Source organism: Sitophilus oryzae, unplaced genomic scaffold (assembly GCF_002938485.1).
Source record: "Sitophilus oryzae breed Bouriz unplaced genomic scaffold, Soryzae_2.0 scaffold_1576_pilon_pilon, whole genome shotgun sequence".
Lineage (NCBI taxonomy): Eukaryota > Metazoa > Arthropoda > Insecta > Coleoptera > Curculionidae > Sitophilus > Sitophilus oryzae.
The window spans coordinates 14,674,349-14,700,268 of NW_022146254.1; the positions used below are offsets into that span (position 1 = coordinate 14,674,349).

General features: G+C 30.6%; 1 protein-coding gene across 1 annotated transcript; it reads left to right on the forward strand.

Annotated features, from left to right (window-relative positions):
- Positions 1–3,512: 3,512 nt before the first annotated feature.
- On the forward strand, positions 3,513–23,971 carry LOC115879181. Its single transcript, XM_030895873.1, has 21 exons — positions 3,513–3,618; positions 4,999–5,164; positions 5,342–5,448; positions 6,275–6,365; positions 6,426–6,611; positions 6,678–6,747; positions 8,724–8,850; positions 9,019–9,174; positions 9,443–9,674; positions 12,234–12,413; positions 13,499–13,658; positions 16,409–16,575; positions 17,347–17,453; positions 17,558–17,648; positions 17,996–18,181; positions 18,246–18,315; positions 19,178–19,304; positions 19,396–19,551; positions 20,089–20,320; positions 22,125–22,304; positions 23,452–23,971. The coding sequence occupies exons 2-21, from the start codon at positions 4,999–5,001 to the stop codon at positions 23,613–23,615; spliced, it is 2,955 nt and encodes a 984-aa protein (XP_030751733.1). The 5' UTR covers positions 3,513–3,618; the 3' UTR covers positions 23,616–23,971.
- The last annotated feature ends 1,949 nt before the right edge of the window (positions 23,972–25,920 follow it).

Sequence of the window (25,920 nt, forward strand, 5' to 3'; positions counted from 1 at the left end):
AGTTCGTATAAATTTATGTCATAAAATGCTTAGTTTCGGAGATATAGGGTGTAGAAATTTCATTTTTATTTCGATTTTTTCCAAATAATTTCTGAAGTAACGTCAATAATTGTATAGAAATCGGTGTCTGGGAATTTCTAACATTGAGAGATTTGATTTTGGTATCAATATGAGTTATTCTACTTATTGAGGACGCCACCTACATATTTTTAACTGGTTTGAAGAGTAATTTAACTTTTCGTCCGTACCTGTATAAAACTACTGAGTAAAAAATATATATTTACGACGTTTTCTACGTAAAAAAGGTCTCCTGGAAAAAATCGCTACGAGCAACCATTCTCAAGATATGTAGAATGAAAATAGTCAGTACATATCATTATTGACAGAAAATAAACATGTTAAGTAAATAGTTATTTGACTGAAATAATAAATTTGGGAACTTTTAATTTCTTTAAATTAATCATAAAACAGATGATAAAACAGTTTCTGTTGAACTTTTGACAAAAAGACATTTCAAATTTATGTGTGTGTGTGTGTGATTTCACTCTAATAACTATTTAGTCAAATAAAACATCATGTTTAATTTATGTCAATGATGACAGGTATTGATAATTTAGATTCCAAATATCTCGAGAACCATTACACGTAGCGATTTTTACCAAAAGACCTTTTTACGTAAAAAACATCGTAAATGTATATATTTTTACTCAGTAGTTTTATACAGGTAGGGACGAGAAGTTATTACTTTTCAAACCAATAAATAATATTTAGGTGACGCCCTCTACAAGTAGGAGCCATATTGGTATCAAAATGAAATTGCTCATGTTAAAAAACTCCCAGATACCAATTTCCATCCAAATATTCATGTTACTTCAGAAATTATTTGGAACAAATCGAAATAAAAATTAAACTTCTTCACTCTGTATCTTAGAAAGTAAGCATTGTAGGAGATAACATTTATACGCACTTTTTTACTTATTTTTATCTGTAGAATAAGCTGCCGAAGTTTCCGGAATACTGTTCGGACCACCCTGTAGAGTTTTAAGTTTTTGTAAACTTTACCTATAGCTCAAAAATAATCTCTGCCTTTGAAATATTTTGAGCACTCTTATTTTTTTTGAGCTTTATTTTGATCTAGAAGTTGACAAAATGATTTTGAAGAATTATGAAAGGATATTTTGACGTTTTTTCTTAGTTTAATTTGTATAGTTTTGTTGTGTTGTATTTTTATTTTTTTGAATAAAGTTTATTTTTCAGTATATGTGTTTTCGTAATTTATTCATAAAGAAAACCAACGAAATTGAAATTATTTAATCAAGCACACCAGTAGCGAAGCTTTCATTGATGCGGATGATGCGTCGCATATCCCTTCAAAATATTGTAATACTATAATAAAAAAGTCACTGAGATCTATAATAAATTAAAATTCACAGTAAATTTATTCAAATAATTAAATTTCATTTCAATTATTTAATGCGTGTATTGGTCGAGCTTTATACACTCACCGGCAAAAAAAACTGGCTACTAAAAACTAGTCCCAATTTCAGAGTTGGATTTCTCGCGAACCACTCATTAGATTTTGATAATTTTTTTTATATTGTAAATTAATTCCTTCTTAATGGATGCTACGTCAGAAATTTTTATTCCGAATTTATTTTGAGCATATACAGGGCACAACAGTAAGACGAAGTTTTTTGCTCGAACTTTGTGACACCCTGTAGGGTGCAGCAGCTGTAGTAACTATTGCTAAATTAAATCACATTGTAGCCTCATCTTTTGTGAGCATTTCGTTTTTTTAATCACGATATTATCTCTGTTTCTATTGGAGATACGCTGCTTTAAAACGAACGTCTCGGAAAAATGCTTTTCGCAAATATGCATACTAGAAGAATTGATCTTTCAGAAGAATTGAAGAGATACATTCATAACTGTATTTTTACCTAAATTTACTTTTTTTAAACTGGTTTGCTAGCCAGGTCAGCAAGTTCTTTTTATAATTGGTATAAGATTTTTTCTTATACCGGGTGCGGCTCAAAAACTGCTCACTGCTATATCTTTTTTATTTTTTTTCAGATAAAAGAACGAGATTTGGTAAGTTAGTATATGACATAAATTAGGATTGATTGACGTAGGTATTCAATTGTTTTGGGTCACTTCCTGTTTCGCCGGAAATGACTCGGATTGCACTCTGAATAGAATGACATACCACATGTCATCTTTTGACATTCTCGCATATTTTATGATTTATTTGAAATTGTAACATGCGGTTCATAATGACAATTTGACTCCAAATACCAAGTGTTGTACCAAATAATTCGTAAAAAAATGATTTTTCCGAATATATGCTAATGAGCCATCCTGGTTCCATTTGAAAAAAAAAGATATATGATTAAAATACGATTTGGGTATCTTTTAACAGGCCAGGAGAAGACACGAGAAACATTAGACGATCAAATCTATTTTTCCAAGGTCCTTTGATTAAAAATTAAAAACGTGATAAAAAGTGTTTTTAACATACCCATGGCAGTCTAGATTGAAATTTAAAATAATAAGATTTGTTTTTAAGCGAAAATGTCAAAAGTTGACATATTATAGAGTGTCATCTTCTATCGAATAAAATAAAAATATACCGAGAGAACATACGAAATTTCGTTTTTTTTTAACTGAAAAAAATATAGGGGTGAGCCACTTTTGAGACGCACCCGGTATTATTTCATTTCAGATCATACTTAATTTATTTAGAGTGTGGTAATTTACTTTAATTACCTAATTTAAGAAAAATATATTTTGGTAATTGCTTCATCATTACAACATATATCTGTTCATATAAGGTGTTTCTTTTTATTATTATGTAAAAAAAATATCCACTGATATATAAAACAAGTCTCTTTGGTAACTCATTGCTCTAGGCCAGGCGAGATTTTACACTTGGGTATATTCTTGCGTTTTTTTAACATTAGTCCGTGCGCTTGTGTAGATTTAATAATAATAAAGGTGTGTGAAAGTAAAAATCGTGGTCCTGTAATGTCAGTTGTCTGAAATTAAAGTTGAAAATATTTTTAGTAAAAAACACTAATTTACCACAATACACTAAAACACGTACTTTTTCATTGGACGCGCGTTTCGCTAACCATTAGCTAACCATTAGCATCATTAGCAGATGATTAAAATTGTTTTAATCATCTGATGACCTAGGCATTCTTTGACCAACTTCGAATTGATTGTTACTGAATTGATCGATTTTAAGTCTGTTTGACTATCAGATAAGATGGCTGTTTCTTGTTTCCGGCAGTTCCTATCTAAGATAAGTTGTACGCATCTTTCGATAGCGTAGATTTCTGCCTGTAGGATGCTGGCCTGTATTACAGGCAATTAGATGCATATGAAAGTGACAAAATAAACACGCGACGATTAATTCAACACACAAGAAGAGAATATTAGTGGGAACGTGGCTTTTGCTCTTGATCTAAAGTTGGTCATCTGCAGACGATTTTGTATTACGTATGCGTTACCATTCTTGACATCGATTTCATTCAACCGGTAACATTTAAAGTTTAGTAAACATTTGGTTTTTTTGCTGACAACATCTCTGTATATTAATTTTCATTTCATTACAAGGTAAGTATATTTGTTTATATGTACTAGGGGTTGCACCAACAAAAAATTTTTTTTTCTTTTTACTTACCCTGAAAATATCGTTTAGGAAAAAAAATTCTTGTAGTGTTTGAGCTTTTAATATTAATATTAAGAGGTGTCCCATCGAGATTTTTTATTTCCCATTTAAATAACACGGGGAAACAATTTTTTTTCTTTGGAATTTTATTGCGTCCTAACAAATCAGCATTTGGTAAAAATCAATACATATTCTTGTAGAAAATTGGACGGTCTTCAAAAAACGTCTGATATAAATGTTCATTTAATCGACTCGTTTGAAAGTTATTGAAGGTTAAAATTCAACTTCAAATCGTATATGATAACTTCCACAACTTTTTATATTTTATCACGAAATATTTGCTCATAAAAATAAACTGTCATATTATGGTATCACAAAATAATGGCTCAACCACCTAAAATATTATATTTTGTGTTTTTGAGTCATTTGCTGAGAAAACATAAAAAAATGTAGAAGGTATCATATACGATTTGAAGTTGAAGTTTAACCTTCAATAACTTTCAAATGAGTCGATTAAATGAAAATTTATCTCAGACCTTTTTTGAAGACCGTTCAATTTTCTACAAGAATATGTATTGATTTTTATCAAACGCTAATTTGTTAGAACGCAATAAAATTCCAAAGAAAAAAAATAGTTTCCCCGTGTTATTTAAATGGGAAATAGAAGATCATGATGAGGCACCTCTTAATATTAATATTACAAGCTCAAATTTTACCAGAATTTTTCTTCATCATCCTGAACGATATTTTCACGGTAACTAAAATAAAAAAATATATTTATTTTTTTTTTGGTGTGCTCTAATATGTACCTATTGTTTTCAATGGTTTCTAGTAAGGAACCCATAATAACGGATCGTTAACTAAATCGGCCTTAATGGTATTAGCACAGAACAGATACAAATCTGTTCTGTGGTATTAATAAATTCAAAAACACTTTTTATAGCAGATCGAACTAAAAGGGGATAAACAAATTATATTTCCTGTTAAAAAAAAACTTTTGAAGATTTCTTTTGCTGATTTTTTTTTTAAAAATTTGTGATGATTTCTGTTATAAAGATTAAGTGATAAACACTAAAAAAAATCTGATGAATGGCAAATAAATTGTGTATTTGGTTAATATTTATTAACAAAGTAACGTTTATCGTACCTACTAAATTTTAATGGTTAAAAAAATTATGGTTATTTTTAATAATTTTCAGTTTTTTAATAATTTTAACTTTTCAGAAATATATTTTATCTTTGTAGACATTTAGAACTGTGCCAAGATAGAATATTAAACTTTTATTAAAAACGCTCTAAGATACATATTTTACATAATTTCTTAGATGTTTGTTTCGGCATATGTTTTTGGAATTCTCATCACTCTGTTTCTGTTACTCATGAGTTATTTTTGGAACAAGAGAAGAATGTACAGACTGTCCCTAAAGCTGCCAGGACCAATATCTTTACCTGTCATAGGAAACGGATTACAGTTGTTGTGCTCTCCTGAAGGTAAGATTGACTAAGAATATAATTTTTTTGTTGTTCTTAAATGTCATATTATACAGGGTGCCAATTTGACCATTAGTAATTCTTTCTTATTTATTAGTAATCTAGTGTAAAGGTTATTTTCGATTGGCACTCTTCAAATTATTATACCTATACTTTTTTTCGTTTTCTTTAAAATAGATATGTACGACCACTCTTTGGGTATTTTTCGAAGATACCCAAGTCCAATGAGTTTTTGGTTTGGTCCAAAATTTTCGATAATTTTTAAAGATGCTACACAAGTGGAGGTATGTTAAAATAATTTAATAGTCTTAAATTCTGTCACATTTTTATCTTAATTTAAGTTAATTTTTAACTAATAAAATTAAAATAAAAATAAAATTAATGAATTATATATTTTACCTAATTTATTATTAAATATTATTACTATTAGTCCAACCTACAGCAATTTCAAATAAAAAAATAATGGTATTTGAGATAATTATTACAAAAAACCTAATTTTAAAAAGTTTTAACATCTTGTAATTCTAAAACTATGCATTTCCATACCCATGTTTGTAGGAACTTTTTTTCATATTTTTTGATGAGGAATCCATAACTACATATTTAAAACTTTCGCAAGTTAATGTTATTCAATTTTTTTAAAGGTCGCTATTAGACTTGGTCAGGAAAATTAATAAAATTGCATTTATCTCATCAAGGAGGCCGAAATCGACAAAATATGAAGAGACAACTTTTAGTCGAAATTAAACTCCTTACACAAGAGGAAAAAAAGTCAGTGGCGTACATGCTTTTTTTTTTAGAAAAATATTCCAGTGGTAACCCATATGCACGACCCTGGTGAATATGTCGACACTTTTTTAGCTTTAAAATATGTCGCATTTATAGTAACTTTTACTCTCAAAATTTCATTCGAATCACTAAAAGTACTTGGAAGAAAATTATAATAAATCGAAAAAATATTTTAAACTCTAACACCCTGTAGCTAGGAAACAAAGCAGAATCGGACCTATGCTGATATGAAAAATTAATTTTATTTTACGTCAGGAATCTCCTCACGAGAGATGGCACATGTTTTTTGAAACACCCTGTATATTACTTTGTTGTTTTTAGAAAATTTTTACTTCTACAAACTTATCCTACAAAGACGATGTTTACAAGTTTATAGAAGTCTTCGAAGGACAGTCCCTTATTGCTGGTTCAGGTAGAAGTTTAAAAATAATTTATACCAACTAAATTTCTAAACTATTTCAAATTTTTTTAGGCCCTAAATGGAAAAAGGACAGAAAACTTCTGTCCTTTTTGTTCACGAAGAAAAACATAATGAAATGCTTTGATGATGTAGTGAAACACAGCAAAACATTAACAAATTTTTTAGAGCATAAAGTCGATAAGGCTGCTTTTAACGTTGAACACTACATACACCGGGCTGTCACAGATTTTATCAATGGTGTGTGTTGAAAGTAAACACGAAATATATTGGTTTTACTCATTACATATTTATTTATATTTCTAGAGTCATATTTGGGAATTAAAATCAATTCTCAAGCTGGAGAGTTGGATGATTTTCTGGATAAAGTGCAAAGGTATGGTTTTAGAGTTCCGTTTTTCTTACCTGAATTGGAGCTAGAAATGGCTCAAAACGAAATAAGTAAATTACCAACAGATATTCAGGCTGAAGCGACAAACGCCATATCCAAACTACTTCGATTTAAATCCCGAATAACTTATGAAAAGGAATGCAAAAATTTTCAAAAATGGAAGCAATTAAAAAACGTGCGAGAAGAAATAAAGTTTTTAACCTATCCTCGCTGTTAAAGTATCGTTTAATCTACCCTTGCGGTTAAAGTACTATTTTATCTACTATTTTTCATAGATATAAGCCAATTTTAACAGTTGCTATGGAAAAAAAGATAAAAATACAGGGTGGCGCACTTCAATCGCCTCCGTTGATTAGACGAAAATGGAAAGATCTAGAAACAAAATATTTTATTGGTATATGTGGGAAGGCAATATGCATAATTTAAAATTAGTTTGAAATGTACAAGGTGTGTCAGAATTAAGATCCCCACCAAAGTTATACATTTTCTTATGGAACACCCAGTATTTTATTTCATTTTTGGATCTTTGAACACCAAATAAAGCATTTATTATAAGGATTAAATATGTTTATAAGCTTTGATTTTTGAGATATTTAAATATATTTAAATATGCATGCTGTAATAAAAAAGATTGTTAACACCCTGTACATTGCTTTTCAGAATTAATTCTTGTGCTAATTTTTAAGCCAGAGAAATAAACTTTATTGAAAAACTTGATTGCTTCGTTTAATGTATACAGGGGTATCAAAAATTGTTGGTCTTTTTGAAATATTTATTTTACATACAACTTTGTTATTTCCAAAACAACACAGTATTTTTTAAAACAAATCGAAACAGATTCAAATGCTCTTTCAAACTATATTAGGGTTTCCTTCCTATAGCTCTCTAGCTCAGATTTGGAATAAATAGCAATTTTTCAATGAAATGGCAACCAAGAGGGCTAGTGTCGTCATGGCAAGTTACCAGTGACAGAAGCTATTTTCAAAATCGAAATTAGTTTATGGAGTTCATTTAAATTTATAGCAGTTTTCTTTTTTATTTAATTTACCTACAATAGCTCTGCGAAATAGGCCAACTAGTTTTTCAAAGGAACGCTTATCAGGAAGATTCCTATTTGAATATCTTTGAGCATAAGCCCTTGAGGCCAAGAAGCAATTTTCCCCCAAATAAAATCGTCAGACCGCTAGAAACTGCTTTATTTTTCTTCATAAAATAATGAACACTTACTTACTAAACTATTGTAGGTAAATTTAAATAAACTGTTATAGATCTAAATAATAAGGTCCATAAACTAACGTCGATTTTGAAAATAGTTACTAACTGTCACTAGAAAATTGCCATGGCGACACTAGCCATTTTGATTGCCATTTTATTGAAAAATTGCTTTTTATTCAAAATCTAAGCTAGATAGGTAGGTATAGGAAACCCTAATATAGTTTGAAAGAGCATTTGAATCTGCTTTAATTTATTTAAAAAAAATACAGGGTGTTGTATTACATACAGATATACAGTATGTCCCCGGATTGTCTTCACAAGAGGAAAAACTTTTTTATTATAAACAATTTAAGAAAAATGCATTCTTCATAAAACTTTTGAAGCTTATTCTAAAATGGTTAATCCCATTTATACTTTTTCCAATTGACATACCGTTTTAGAGAAAATTAAAAAAAAATATCCTAAAAAAGTCCTAAAAACCAAAGACGTTTCTATGGCAATATAATTTCGAGTTCACTCTTTGATAGATGTTTATTATTAATTTTTTGATTAACATATTTGATAGTCATATTTTTGCTGTTGTTAAATTATCACATTTTCCGATTACTATTATCACCCTTTCTGTAGCATTGAAATAAATAAATTTTGTGCTTCTTTAGCATTTTAAAATAGCAAAAAATATGAAAATGATATAAAATTATGATAAAAAATATAAGGAAATAAGGCATTTTAAATGGCATTTTTAGAATTTACAAGTTGATATATAAAAGAATTGTGAAACCTTGGCTCCAGGTTGAGTTTTTCTACAAACTGACGCCAATATACAAGGAACAAGAAATTTGCAAAGAAGTTATACACGGCTTTTTTTATAAGGTAATATATCTATTAATATTTATAAGATGAGAAATGAAAATTCCTGTACCAAAAATGTTTCTAATTTGTTCAGATTTTATAGTTTATACTTATGCACTATGAAATAATTAATGGCATTTTTTGAATGCTAACTTTGATATACTTTTTTTTTGATGATTGAAAATCTAGGTTTTAAATGATGCAAAAGAAGATTACGAAAAAAGTCAATCGAAAGAGGATGAAAACAAAACTATTCTGGAACAAATCATCGAGATCAGAAAAAACGTTCCAGATTTTGCCACAGATGAGGAGATGGTCCATCACATGTTGACACTATACGCAGCTGTAAGTAATAACCTTGTCTATATAAGGGTAATAATATTTCGGTTTAGAAAGTCTTGCGACGTTGTCCGATGCCTGTTAATCCATTGCTCCTCACTTAGATTTCTGACATCAAGAATTCTTGGGTCTTCCACGCTTCCTTTGATTTTGAGGTATCCATTACATATCTTGTTTTGGAAGTCTGGTATCATCCATTCTCTGTATATATCCATCATAGCCTGTATAATATATATGCTTATAAATCAATAATTTAAGTTGTATTGGTTTTCAGAGTGAAGATACCATAAGCCAAGTGAGTTCTTACGTTTTGGTTATGCTTGGAATGTACCCTCACTATCAAGAAAGAGTAGTAAAAGAAATCGACGCTGTACTGGGAAAAGAAGATATAAGAGAAGACGATATATCAAGATTAGAATTTATGGAGATGGTCATAAAGGAAGTGATGAGACTTTTTCCTATAGCACCGTTCATTATGAGGAAGGCTGTTGCCGATACCGAAGTTGGTGAGTTCTTTTCAAATTATTTAGAAAAAAAATCATGATAAATGCTCAAAATTACCATCGGCAATAAATAAATATTTGTTTGATCATTTTTTTTTTGTTATTTTATGAATAAGGTTGTAATAGTTTGTCCAAAGATGGCAGTGACAGTTGTTGTCATAAGAGTAACAGCTTTTTACTTTCCAGTTTTTCAATGCCTCCTGGGTACACATTTTAAATAAGGTAGGTGACAATCTGCACCTTTGTCTGAGTCCTTCTAATGTCAGGAAGGATTTCGGAAGGAACTTCCCTTGTGTGATCATACTTTTTAGATTTTTGTAGAGGGTGGGTCAAATTCGACACTTTTAAATGGAAACACCCTTTTCTATAGGAGATAGACAAAAACTAATATCGGTGTCTGGAGCTCAGTTTTTGTCAAAAACATGATGGTGAAAACCGTATATCGATATCTGTTACCGTTTCGGAGTTACGAGGTGATTTTCAAAAATATGCATTTTTAACAAATCGCTGTAACTTTTTTGCCATGGAGAATTTTGTATTTTTATGAAAACATTTCCAAGGCACCTTTTTACGTAGAATTTAATGGTTTAAGTATAATTTTTTTAAAATTAATAATTTAAGAATTATCAACAGAAAATTTGATTTTTTATACGGGACACCCTGTATATTTTTAATTTATTGAAAAGAATTTAAAAATACCTTTCCAAAAATATAATGTACTTGATATTTTGCTCGATTCTTCTTCGAGATATAGAGTACCTATATAAAAATTCGTACCCTTTAAATAAGTAGGCTTTGCACCGGCTGTAATGCAAACAAATTCTAGCTGTGAGCATGAATTAAAATAAAAATAATATTTGCTATGAGAGATTTTATAAAAATTTAAAATATATTTAACCAACATCAACACATTTAAACTATATCTAATAACAATAAAAATAAATAGCAAACCAAGACATGAGATTTTGCTACAGGTGTAAAGACCGTCTTTTGTTATGGACAGACGGGGCAGTTTTTGAACATTTCTCGCGGAATTCATTATCTCAGTGGGGGTGAAAGGTACCCTCTCATAACTGCTAAGTATTTCTAATTCTTGTCTAGATTATACGGAAGAATAAGGAACCTTTATTCTTCCGCAAATATATCCATAAGATTAGATCCATGGGAACTTAATCAGACGGCCTCGACGGCCAACGGCTGGGATCTTGGTTAGCTATTCAATTATTCTTAAAATTGGCTACAAAAATTTGCTGATAACTTCAGCATTCAGGGCGTCGGCGTCGCGTCGTCTTGCTGGAAAAAATATGTTTTCGAGTTCCATTCAGATAATTAAAAATATAGAGGGTGTCCCAAATAAAAAATCATTTTTTCTGTTGATAACTACTAAATTATTAATTTAAAAAAAATTATACCATTAAATTCTAACCATTAAATTCTACGTAAAAAGGTGCTTTGGGAATGTTTTCATAGGAATACAAAATTTTCCATAGCAAAAAAGTTGCAGCGATTTGTTAAAAATGCACATTTTTGAAAAACACCCTGTAACTCCGAAACGGTAACAAATATTGATGTGCGGTTTTCACCATCATGTTTTTGATGAAAATTGAGCTCCACACACCGACATTAGTTTTCGTCTATCTCCTATACAGGGTCCGGCAATAGTGCGTCGGGCATCTGTAGCTCCTAGAATAAAAAACTTGAGAATTTTGTTTAAGTGCAGACCTAAAGTATGTACCAGGATGTATTTCAGGAAAATATTTTAACTTCTATAGGGTGGCTCAAAAAAGTGTGAGTGGACCTGGATGATTTTTTTAAATGGAACACCCTGTATATTATTGCATTTTGGCTTCCTTTTCAGATCACTTTACATAACCCTAAGATATGAATAAATATATTTCGATAGTTTCAGAGATATTAAAAAATAAATCAAAAATATATATTTTCAGCCCTTCTTAAAAAATTATTAATAATACAAGAACTGTTCTGAAATCAAAACTATATTAGGTATATACATTAGATGGTCTGTTCTTACTTTGCTATAAATATGAAAATCGTAAATTATACAGGATGTTCAAAATTCTACGCCAAACTTACTAAAATATAAAATAATTTTTCTTCGTTTTTTAAATGGAACGCCCTGTATATTATTTTTTTGATAGAACAGTTCTTGTATTAATAATTTTTTAAGAAGGGCTGAAAAATATATATTTTTGATTTATTTTTTAATATCTCTGAAACTCTCGAAATATATTTATTCATATCTTAGGGTTATGTAAAGTGATCTGAAAGGAAGCCAAAAATGCAATAATATACAGGGTGTTACATTTAAAAAAAATCATCCAGGTCCACTCACACTTTTTTGAGCCACCCTATAGAAGTTAAAATATTTTCCTGAAATACATCCTGGTACATACTTTAGGTCTGCACTTAAACAAAATTCTCAAGTTTTTTATTCTAGGAGCTACAGATGCCCGACGCACTATTGCCGGACCCTGTAGAAAAGGGTGTTTCAGGTGATTTTTTTTTGGTCAAGTATCTCAAAAGAATTTATGTTTATTTCAGAGGGATACACTATTCCTAAAGGCGCTTCTGTCATGATAGCCATTAGCCTGATGCATAGAGATCCAGTCCATTGGGAAAAGCCAGACGAATTCTACCCGGAACATTTTTATCCAGAAGCAGTTCAAAAACGCCATCCTTATGCCTACGTGCCTTTCAGCGCAGGCTCTAGACAATGCATAGGTTTGAATTTTTTTTTTTAATTTTTTACAACTAATTTTTTTATTTTGTTACAAAGGTTTTGTTAGTTTACAATATTAAGAAAGGGCGAACTCGGTGAACTACAAATCGTTTATTTGTGATTTTTTTTACTGGCTATACAGGGTGTCCCAGAAATAAGTGCAGATATTTTAAGTGGTAATATATTTCGAGTTTTTTTGCGAATAAAAATTGTTGACATTTTCCGATAAATTTTAAAAAACTTTTTAGTGCCACTTGTTTATTTACCTGATATTTCTCTATGGTGTATCTAAACCTTGCAGTGTTGTCACCTCCTACGTTATCCATATTCATCATGTTTTTGTTTTCACTGTAATTTTCAATCTGTATATAAAAAAAACATAAAAAATAACTCTTAAAATTGCCGTATTATGAAGTAGTTTCATTAAAAAAAAACATTTTTTTAAATATTTTCCTTGTATTTACCCTTTCAATGAGAACCAAACTGGGTAAAATTATTCTTAAGTTTACGAAAATCATGATTATACCGCAAGATAACTTTATTTAGCACTAAATTTAATAAAATAATTCACCATATTATCATCATATTGAGATCAAATAAAAGAAAATACCAACAGGTTTATCGGAATTCACTATTCGGAACATCGACAAAATCAGACAAATAAACCGTATACAAACGACACACAGCAATGCATTCCAGGGATTTCAAATTTCACTAATTATAACATATACTTCTTTTCACTATCTGGCAACACAGGGCGTCTAAGAAGCTGAAAAACCTCGTGAAAAAAACCTTAATAGCCGGTTATCGCCAGCGGTTCCCAAAATCTTGCCATTATTTTTTTAAATTTTCAAAGTTAAATAACTCGATTATTTTTAATTTATTTTTAAAATGGACACCCTGTATAATTTTTTATTGATCTGGTTTATTATAAATATTATAGAGTCTTCATCATTTTTATTAAAATCAGTGAATATGTTGAAATCAAATTCTAAAATATTTAGTATAGTAGGTAGAAAATCTTTGTTTTTTTGTATTAGATACGTGAATTATTTTTGCTTTTTTATAACTTTCTTTCTTTTAACAGGTAAAATATACGCCTACATGGCCATGAAAATCGTGCTTGCCACCTTTTTGCAAAAGTTTAGCGTTGAGGCGGATGGTACTTTACAAGATAAAGCTCTAACTGCTGATATAAGTGTCAGATTCAAAGATGGGGTTTACCCTGTCAGAATAAAGAGAAGAACGTAATATACTGTGTGTTTTATTTACAACCAACATCCCTTAATATAGACACTAGCTGACCCGGCAAACGTTGTTGTGCCATATAAATTATTCCTATGATTAATCTCATCCCTACTTTGTAACTATTGATCAGTTATCGTTATATCGCTATTAAAAAATAGGGGTTGGTGGTATAAGGGTGGAAACTTAGGGTTGTATGTATTTTTAGTGCCACATAAAAAGATAAAAAAAAATTTACCTAAAAAAAATGGGGTGGACCACCTTTCTCACTTAGGAGTATAAAAATTAAATAACAACCTATTCTCAGACCTACTGAATATACAAATAACATTTCGGAGGTGTATTGTAACAAAAACTATTAAAAATAGGGGTTGATGGAAGAAGGGTGAAAATTTAGGGTTGCATGTATTTTTTAATGCCACGTTATAAAAAAATCAAAATAAAAAACATTGTCCACACAGTACAAAAATGGGGTGGACTACCCTTATCATTTAGGGATATAAAAAATAGATAGCAACCTATTTTCAGACCTACTGATATACATATAAAATTTCATTAAAATCGGTCAAGCCGTTTCGAAGATGTATGGCAACTAAAACTATTAAAAAATCAACCCCTATTAAAAAATGGGGGTGATGGTAGAAGGGTAAAAATTTAAGGTTGTATGTATTTTTAATACCACGTCATAAAAAAATAAAAGTAAAATTTTGTCCACAAAGTAAAAAAAAAACTTGGGGTGGACCACCCTTATCGCTTAGGGGTATAAAAAATAGATGACAACCTATTCTCAGACCTAGTGAATATACATATAAAATTTCATTAAAATCGGTTAAGCTGTTTTGGAGGAGTATGGTAACTGAAACTATTAAAAAAAACAAACCCGGATTTTTTGCTAAAATTTTGGGAACCACTGGATCTTTTCTGGATTTTCTTTCTTGTAAATTTAATCTAATACCTATGTTGCCATATTATCAAGAAATTATGTTTTTCAACTAAAAACTAAAAAATTTTTTTTTTCAAAAAATTTCGAATTTTCAAATTTTTTTTTCGCGTAAAAAACCTCATAGTTGTATTTCTGGGGTTGAACTATACTACCAGTTAAAATACTTGCACTTAATTCTGGGACACCCTGTATATTAGATTGCTAAACATTTAAACTAGATTTATGAAAATAGATAAAAAATTCATATTCTAGTTACAAAAGTGCTTCACATTTTAGAGAAAGAGGTGTGTGTGTGATTTGTAAACAAAATTTACATAAAAAAATATTTCATATTGAGACACAGGTCAATGAAATATGTTCTAAAAGGTTATAGTTGTGAAGAAACATGAAAAGCATTAGAATATAAAAATTTTCCTATTTCAAGAACAACTCTAGTTTTAATAAATATCTACATATATTTACAGGGTGTTTCACAAAATCTCTTTATTATCATATTTTAGGATATCAATCAATATAAGATTGTGAGGATACTGTGTCTTTTATTCCCTCATCGGAGGATATTCATTGAGAAAATCATTTATTTCTTATTATACAGGGTGGCGCACCTCATTTGCCTCGGTTGGCACATTTAAATTATTAAATAAAGTCCATAAAGTAATGTCGATGTTTGAAAATACCTACTAACTGTCACTAGCAAATTGCCATGGAGACACCAGCCATCTTGATTGCCATTTTATTGAAAAATCGCTTTTTATTCAAAATCTGATCCAGATAGGTATAGGAAACCCTAATCTAGTTTGAAAGAGCATTTAAATCTGCTTCGACTTATTCAAAAAAATACATAATGTTGTATTTGAAATAACGAACTTTTTATGTCAAATAAATATTTAAAATAGACCAGCAATTTTTGATACCCCTGTATACATTTAAGGAAGCAATAATTTTTTTTAGTAAAGTTTATTTCTCTGGCTTCAAAGTCGGCACAAAAATTAACTCTGAAAAGTAATGTACAGGGTTTTTACAAACTTTTCATTTACAACGTTTTATTATAGCATGCGTATTTAAACATATTTAAATATCTCAAAAACCAAGGCATTTAACAATATTAAACCCTTATAATAAATGTCTTATTTTATGTCCAAGAATCGAAAAATGAAATAAAATACCGGGTGTTCCATAAGAAAAAATATAACTTTGGTATGGATCTTAGTTCTGACACACCCTGTACATTTCAAAATAATTTTAAATTGTTTAAAACGATAATTTTAATGCACGTTGCTTCTCTACATGTACCCATAAAAAATGTTGTTTCTACATCTTTCCGTTTTCGTATAATCAACCGAGGTGAATGAGGTGCGCCACCCTGTATATATTATTCCGCGTAATGAAAAATCTGTGAATAATTTTCCTCTCAAAATTTCTCTACGCATTCTCTAGAGACCTTCAGTGAGTACGTAACATTTTCCACCTATATCAACCAGTCGTAATTTAGGCTGTTTACATAATAAACCTTTTAACCATAATAAGCCGTTCACTAGCATCAACATGAAGCAAGTTATAAGATTTTTTAAAAGATCTTTCACAATGCTGCAGACACTTAATTAATTCTCTCGAAGTTTTAATGAGATCGAAGATTTCTTTAAATTTTATCCTAAAGAAAATTACAATATTTTCGTGTTTCTTAACAACCAGTTCAATATCAGTCGCTTTTTAACAGTCGGTTTATAACGTTATTTCTTATTTTACTGAATTGGAAAGAGAAAAAAATAGTTTAGTGTTTTGTCGTTTTAGTAAATTTGTAGTTTAAACAATGATGTTATTAACGTATTTTATTAGTTTCATAATTACTATAGTTTTGGGGTTAAGTGCATATTTTTGGAGTAAAAGAAAAATGTACAGGCTGTCTTTAAAGTTACCTGGACCAGTATCATTACCTGTCATAGGAAACGGATTGGAATTCTGGTGCAAAGATGAAGGTAAAGTAATTTATTATACAGGGTGGCGCACCTCATTCGCCTCGGTTGATTATACGAAAACGGAAAGATGTAGAAACAAAATTTTTTATGGGTATATGTAGAGAGGCAATGTACATAATTTAAAATTATTTTGAAATGTACAAGGTGTGTCAGAACTAAGATCCATACCAAAGTTGTATTTTTTCTTATTGAACACCCGGTATTTAATTTCATATTTAGATCCTTGGACACAAAATAAAACTTTTATTATAAGGGTTAAATATGTTTACAAGCTTTGGTTTTTGAGATATTTAAAGATATTTAAATATTCATGCTATAATAAAAAGAATTGTCGACACCCTGTACATTGCTTTCAGAATTGATTCTTGTGCTGATTTTTAAGCCAAAAAAATAAACTTTACTGAAAAATTTGATTGCTTCGTTTAAAAACAGCATATCTCCAATACAAACAGAGATAATGTCGTGATTAAAAAAATAAAATGCTCACAAAAGATGAGGCTACAATGCGATTTGCAATAGCTACTACCGCTGCTGCACCCTACAGGGTGTTACAAAGTTTAGGCAAAACATTTCGTCTTATTGTTGTGCACTGTATATGCTCAAAATAAATTTGGAATAAAAATTGCTAACGTAGCATCCGTTAAGAAGGAATTAATTTACAATTTAAAGAAAAAAAATAATATAAAAAAGTGAATAAATAATATAATATATTGAATATAGAATAAATAATATCATATTTTGTGTCTTAATATATTTTTTTCCTTAACTTAGATATTTTTGAACGAGCTGTGAGCTGTATCAGAAAATATCCAAGCCCCTTAAGTTTTTGGTTTGGTCCAAAGTTCTCCATAGTATTTAAAGATGCTACCCAAGTGGAGGTAATAAGTATAAAAGTCTATTAAATTAATTTATTAAAAATAAGAGTATATTAAAACTGCAACCTTAATTAAGTTGACAAATGGAAAAAACAATTTCTTTTTAGAAAATTTTTATGTCGTCCAATTTTTCTTACAAAGATGACATTTACAACTTTATGAAAGAGTTTGATGGGGAGGCTCTAATTACAGGATCTGGTAAGTATAAATTTCCATAAAATCTGTTGTTTATACAGGGTGATTTGCGGTCAAAGTACGTTTCATGTTTATGGAGAACTGGTGATTTTTGTATAAAGGTACCTGCCCCATCTGTCTAAATTATTTTCCTCATTACAGTGTTGCCTCTTTATACTAAAAGTGTTAGGACCTTTGTTACTTTACATAGGACACCCGGTGTATTATTACATTTTTCAAAACTACTTTCATATTATCTCATAATTTTTCTATTATACTAACCTATACCTATCTTTAAAATAGTTTTCGAGATAAAAAATAAAAATTGACAAAAACACGATCTTGACTAAAAAGGTACTAAAAACTTTTAGGTACTAAATGGAAAAGAGATAGAAAACTAATGTCCTTTATGTTTAATAAGAAAAACACAATGAAGTATTTTGATAATGTTTTTAAACATTGCAAATTACTGATGCAAATACTAGAAAAGGAAGTGGATCAGCCTAGTTTCAATGTACAACAATACATTAATCGTGCCGCTACTGATTTTGTTAATGGTATGTAGTAAAAATTCCGTATATAATTAATGGTACAAAATTACTTAAATTTAATTGCTTTTAGAGTCATTTTTGGGTGTGAAGTTTCATGCACAAACTGGAGAATTGGATGATTTTTTGGACAAAATTGCAAGGTACATAATATAGACCACTACCTTGCAAATATACCGGGTGCGTCTCAAAAGTGGCTCACTCCTATAACATTTTTATTTTTTCAGATAAAGAAACGAAATTTGGTATGTTAGTATATGACATAAATTAGGATTGATTGACGTATTCAATTGTTTTTGGTCACTTCCTGTTTCACCGGAAATGACTACAACTTTTGATTTTCAAATGGCTCCTTCGGTACATTTTTACTATATTCGATAGAAAATGACACTCTGAATAGAATGACATATCATGTGTCAACTTTTGTGCCACGGATGTGTTAAAAACACTAATTTTAAATCAAGGAGACTTGGAAATATAGATTTGATCGTCTAATGTTTTTCGTATCTTGTCGTGGCCAGCTAAAAGATGCCTAAATCGTATTTTTAATCATATCTATTTTTTTTCAAATGGAACAAGGGTGACTCATTAGCATATTTGGAAAAATCATTTTTTACGAATAATTTGGTACCACACACTTGGTATTTTGAGTCAAATTATCGTTATGAACCGCATGTTATAATTTCAAATAAACTATATTCAAAAATGTCAGAAGTTGACATATTATATGTCGTTCTTTATTTAAAGTTTCTTTTTTAAAGTGTTATTTTCTATCGAATAAAGTAAAAAAATACCGAAAGTGTCATTTAAAAATCAAAAGTGGTAGTCAATTCCGGTGAAACAGAAAGTGATCAAAAACAATTGAATACGTCAATTAATCCGAATTTATGTCATATACTAACAAACCAAATCTCGTTTTTCTATCTGAACATCTAAATACAGTTGAATATGAACAGTTGCTTGATTAATGTTATTGTGTTTGATTTATGTTATTAACATTGACAGGACTTATGCTTTGGTACACAGAAGGATGGTCAAACCATGGCTACAAGTAGAGTTTCTTTACAAACTCACCCCCACCTACAAGGAACAGGAACTTTGCAAAGAGGTTATCCACGGATTCTTTTATAAGGTAAAACTATTTATGTATATACAGGATACCTAGCAGGATAGTTTACAAAAATAACCTCTATTTCAATAAAAACAAATCATATAAATTTTAGGCATTGAACCAAGCGAAACAAAACTATGCACAGTCTAAAGATAAAGATGAACTATCAAAAACAATGTTGGAACAAATATTAGAAATAAGGAACGATGTGCCTGATTTTGCAACGGACGAAGAAATCGTACATCACTTGGCAACACTGTATTCAGCGGTATGATTGAAATCTTTTGTTTCTTAGTAAAACATTAATATCTTCTTCATTTTGAATAAACTTAAGAATAAGCTTAAGAAAGAAAAGCCGGGAATGGTTGCAGTACAGGGTGTCCCACTAAGAATAGCTGTCAGCTGTATCTCGGAAAATATTAGTCAGAGAGCTTGCGGAAAAAATATTTATAACTAAAGAGGCTATGAGAAGTTGCTGGAAATGATTTTCAAGTTTGTAAAACGGCCGCTAGAGGGCGCAACTGCTATAGAAAATAAGAAAATTGAGTTTTTACACAATTTTGCCTAGATAACTAGTACAATAAATAATAGATCCATAATCTTCAAAAAATTTTCAATATTTTTTGTTAACACCATTTTCCCCTATCTGCTAAAATAAAGTGGTGGGGGAAGGTTCGATCTGTTTTTATTTAAATATTAATAACTTACGTTTTTTTTTAAATGTTTTATGAAACACCCTGTATAAATAGTGTTATTTGGGCATGTTATTAAACGAAAACTAGCTGAAATTCTTTATATTTTCAAGAGTGAAGACACCATAACTCAGATCAGCTCATATGTCTTGGTTTTGTTGGGCATGTATCCTCATTATCAGAAGAAAGTGGTCGAAGAGATAGATTCTATTATTGGAAAAGAAGATGTAAGAGATTGTGATTTAGTCAAGTTTGAGTACCTGGATATGGTGATAAAAGAAGCTTTAAGACTATTTCCTATTGGTCCTTTTATTTTAAGAAAATCTCATGAAGATGCCGAAATTGGTAATAATATTCATCTTCCTAAAACTTTATATTCATTTTAGTTGGGGAGAGTAGTCTAAACCGTACCGTTTTGTACAAAAAAAAAATAATAAAATAAAATGTATAATAAATAAAAAATAAAATGTACAAAAATATAAATATAAGAAGTCCAAAATAACCGAGTTATTTTGAAAAATTTCGAAAAAAAATGATTTTTTGCTTAAATTTCAAGAACTACTAGAACTTTCCTGGGTTTTCTCTCTTGTAAACTTAATCTATTACTTATGTTGACATATTATCAAGAAATTACGGTTTTTAATTAAAAACTAGGGTGCCCGGTGGCGTAAAGGTATACAGCTCTCGTCTACCAATCTAAAGGTTCTGGGTTCGAATCCCACACCCGGTATTTCATCAGCTGACTATTTTTATTAAAATAAAAATAGTTTGGGTACCTAGGTCGACTCAGCCTTAAAGGAGTACTTGGGATTCACAATCCTAAAGTAATAATAGGCGGTTGAAGCGCACCTCCATTGTATACCGAACGGCTCTAGCAGGGCAAGCTGTACCTTGCTATTCCCAAGGCGTTAAACGCTATATACGGGAGCTATTATTATTATGTTCTTGAATCTCGGGCTTTCCGGTATTTAACGTAGTCGCGGACTTAAGTCAAGCGTCAACGCTTTTTACTGTGTATTTAAGACTTGTCGTGTAATATTACATGTGTGGAGGATAACTGTTTTTTGAATGGGTATATAAAGTTTTGGTGCAAGTTCAAGGCCTTTCAGACTATCATGTAATGATCTTGGGATCAGTCCTGTTGATGACACTATTATTGGTATAATTTTTACAATGTCCTGGTGCCACATCTGCCTTATTTCTTCTGCTAGAGGTATATATTTTTCAATTTTTTCAGTGTGTTTCTTCTTGACATTTTGTGAATTTGGTATGGATCTCTATTAAGTATGTCGTTTTGGTTGGTTTGTGGATGAGCGTGATGTCTGGTTTGTTGTTTGGTGTGGTTTTGTCTGTGATTATATCCCGGTTCCAGTAGAGCTTGGCTGTCTTATTTTCTAGAACGTTAGCTGCTTGATATTTGTAGTATGGTGTATGGTAGCAGATGAGTGAATATTTCTTTGCTATTTCCTGATGGATTATTCTGCAAACATCGTCGTGTCTTTGGGTATATTGTCTGGAAGCAAGTATAGGGCATCCCCCGGTTATGTGTTCTATTGTTTCGGTTTGTGTGTGACATAGTCTGCATTTGTCTGTAGGTGTTTTGGGGTCTTTGATTATGTATTTCTGGTAATTACGTGTGGCGATGATCTGGTCCTGGATTGCTATTATGAAACCCTCGGTTTCTCCAAACAGGTTACCATGAGTAAGCTATGCATTGGATGCTGCTATGTCAATGTGTGGTTGTGTTAGTTGGTTTGCATGTTTTCCATGTAGGGCTTTGGATTTCCATTTTTCAATTTTAGTGTTTGTTGTTGTAATTGCATCAACTGGTATGAATGCTTTATTGTTGAATTGTAACGGTGTACCTGATGTTGTTAGGTTAACAATGCTTCGGTGTAGTGGGCAAGTCGGCGGTGTAGTTATTATTATTATTATTATTAAAAAGGTACGGTTTAGGAGCTGGTACGGTATAGGCGATTTTCCCCTAAATAGTGATGTAGAATAGTGGTGAATATTTGCAATATTTTAATATTTTTGATGAAGACAATATCTTTTAAATTGATTTAAATAATTATTCAATAATTCACTTAACTAATCATTAATGTATCCACATTGAAAAACTAAATATATGTTATGCTTGATCTTTTAGGTGAATACTTTATACCTAAAGGAACAACAGTTATGGTGGCAATTCATCTCATTCACAGAGATCCTGTACAATGGGAAAAACCAGAAGAGTTCTATCCTGAGCATTTTATGCCAGAGTCTGTAAAAAAGCGGCATCCTTATGCTTTTGTGCCGTTCAGTGCTGGAGCCAGACAGTGTCTAGGTTAGTTATTTTCATTAATACTTAGAAAAGATATTGTCCATATAAGAACATGAAACACTGAAATTTATACACTTCTACAAGCTATATTACAAAGTATTTTTTCACTCTGGAGACACATTTGACTAACCTAGTAGGTAATCATCCGGAGTAGATGATTAAAAATGGAGTTAGAATGTAGAATGTTTATAGGAGGGGAGTTAATCACCGCGACCTTATAGATCTATTGTGTGTTCCCCTTTCTTGAGTTATAACTCGTTATAACTCATCACACAGTCTCAGGGCTTTAACAAAAGCCAGTATCTGAGACGACTCCACAGAGGCCAGCTCTCCATCCTCGACATTAGCCGTACCAAAGTTCATGGCACGAATGGTCGTCGTCTCGGCGCACTTAGTGATAAGGTGTTCTGGTGTTTCCCCATTTTCCCCACAGAATCTGCATTCGCCGTTGTTTCTCAGCTTCAGCCTACTGAGGTGTTCGTTGAGGAGACAGTGTCCTGTTAGAAACCCCGTGACAATCCGAAGATTGTTTTTACTTAAATCAAGGAAAACCTTTGATTTTTCTCGGTCGTAAGTTCTGAGGAATTTTTTCGAGTGTCTTAGACCGTTAGAGGACACCCATTCCAAGTTAGGGATGGAGTCTTCCAGATTCTTCAGTTCCACTTTTAGTTGGTTCCCGTTTGGAAAACAGAACGGTTCTAGTCCAGTTAGTGGACTGTTTGCTCCTTTCCTAGCTAGATAATTTGCTTTTTCATTGCGTTCTATCCCTTGGTGAGCAGCTGTTAGTAAGAAGTTTTACTTCAAACACGAGCACATAGTGCACACACAATGTTTTCTAAAATTATGTTGCAGTGTGATTGCCCAAACATCATAATTATTATAGAAATAAAGATGGCTAACTTTAATACGGTCAATATAAATTTTGATAGGTAGTTGATTAGACAAAAAACAAAAAAAATTATAACAAAGCTGTTGAATAGGTGCTTTCATAGACACTAACTAAATTAACTGACTTTTTTTAACATGAGAGGGCACAACTTTTGTAAAGGAAGAATTGTTTTGCAAGACTTTTTGAAGCTTTTTTTTATTTTGTGGTTTGGACTGGATTGAATTACTTATACAAATTCTATTTTATTTATTTTTTTTTCAGGAAAGATCTACGCTTACATGGCAATGAAAGTAATAATTGTTACTTTCTTGCAAAGGTTCGCTGTTGAAGCTGATGGATCCTTACGTGACAAAGAACTGACAGCCGATATTAGTGTTAGATTTAAAGATGAAACATATCCTATTAGAATTAGAAAACGACATTGACATATCATCATCTTCAACTTGACATCATCATCTTCAACTTATTCAACCATTTCCAATTATGGTGTAGCCGCCCTCACATATTTAGATACCCTCTTTGTAGTTGGGCTCATTGTTTAGGCCTATTGTATAAGCCTATTTGTTTTGTAACTACTTATTATAGTCATAGATAAAAGAACTAAGATTATAGTAATTAGTTAATTTAGATGTGATAGAAAAATGATTTAATTAATGAGAATCCATGTTAAATAGAACAAAATATCCTTTATTGGTATAAATAATTTTTCTGTATCCAGTTTGGGTTAGAATTATTATATTGATAATAAGGCATTTTCAGTTATTTTTTTTATAAAATGCAATGATTTAATGTAATGCATTTTGTTTATACCATTTTTTTGGTTAGTTGTTGTATTTTATTGTTAATAAAGTATTTTTAACTTATATATGTTTTATAAGTCTTTAATAAAATATATATATGTCTTTAATAAAATAATTTAATTAAAATTTTAATACCTCAACGCTAAACAAATAATTAAAATGGACAAAATACAATAATAGAATTCTATATTTTAATGCCGAAAGTTAAGAAATAAGAACAATAGTCAAGAATAAAAATAATATACTACTTTGAATCTGGTAGACAATATCAGTATTGAAAATAAAAGACTTTTGGACTTCCATTTTCTCTATTTATTTGTTTACACAACTTTTCGTCCAGAAGGACCACTGACCGTTATTAAGTGTAAACCAAAGACCTCTAAATGGGTAGACAGAACACTCCATTCATAAAACTCAATTTTTTAGAATCATACATGGTTTGACACTTTTATGGGAGTTAAAAAGAGATGGGTACATAAATATGACAATATGGTTGAGTTTCGTCTATCTTTCTGTCATTTGGCTCTATCAGTGGCGTGACGGTGGCATGATGTTTTTTTTTATCAAAAATTGATGAATTTCATCAAAAATTGATTGGGATTGCCTCAGATCAATTTTCCATTATAACTAGTTTTGCCTGAGGTCTAACTGTGGGTAACTCTAATTTCACAATCGAAAGCGCCAACAAATAAGGAAATACGAATTTTTGTAATAATCTACTTATAACTAAAAGTTTCTAAATTCGCTACTGAAAGCATGGCTAAAGGTAAAAAAACGTAATGACACTTACCGTCGAAATATCAATTCCGGGTTAGGATAGTCTACCTTTTTAAAAATTATGCACTGGCGAACCATCCTAGATAGTTAAAAACTACTTTAAATAGTTTTCTTTGCAATAAACACTAATAATTATTAGAAAGTTATTCAAAAACTACAAAAACTTTCAACTACCGCAGAAAACTCAAAACCGCGCGCTGTCAAATATAAGTTGAATGAAAACAAATGAAAACGTCAAATGTCAGCGTAATTCCTACAGATTTCGACAATAATTTCGTAGTAAAGATGAATCTACAGCGATAATTAGAGAACTAAAAATAATTTCAAAGGTATAATCCTGGCATAATCTATGTATATTAATTAAAGTTATATACCTATACAAATGTTTAGTTTAAAGTTTCTATAGGTACCCAAAAAACATTAATAACAATACTAACATTTGGAATTCGAATCGTATTCTATCACATACCGCGTAAATCTGTCATCAACGATTTTTGCGGAAAACGGTTCGTGATCGCGATAAAATGTAAATTGTTTTGTCTCCCTTTATTTAGATGTCTTTGGTGTGAACTAACCTAAATCCTAAAACTAGTGAGACATACATATACCGAGCATTCACCCAAGCGAATATTCATAATTTCGACCATCTTCAACAAGAACAATGGCTTTTGCATAACCTTCGACACTAAAAACCACATTCAATCGTACAAAACAATAATCACCCAAGCCACCTCGTCATTATGAAGAATGACATCAAAAAGTAACGATAATTGAAAATATTGCAAAATGTTTGTGGCAAGTTCATTTTGCCCTTAAAAATTAACCAAGGCAAGTATTGACATAAGTCAACAAACAAAATATTCAGGAGACATGGTTCTGACTGAAAAATAATGTTTTAGGTTTAGGAAAACTTGCCCACGAAATTATTGCACAGGGTGCTTTAAAGGTCTTTAACAACTCTTCGATTAACCCTGTATAATAGATCAAATGCTAAAGTTTATTATAAACTGAGATTACGAATTAATGTTGATTTATTTATATACAGTTTGCTAAAAAAAGTCAAGGAAATAGGGCTAAAAATAAAAAAAATAACCACATTGCGTTTTTTACTTGCATCTGAGTGTATACAGGATGTTTCAAAAAACATGTGAGA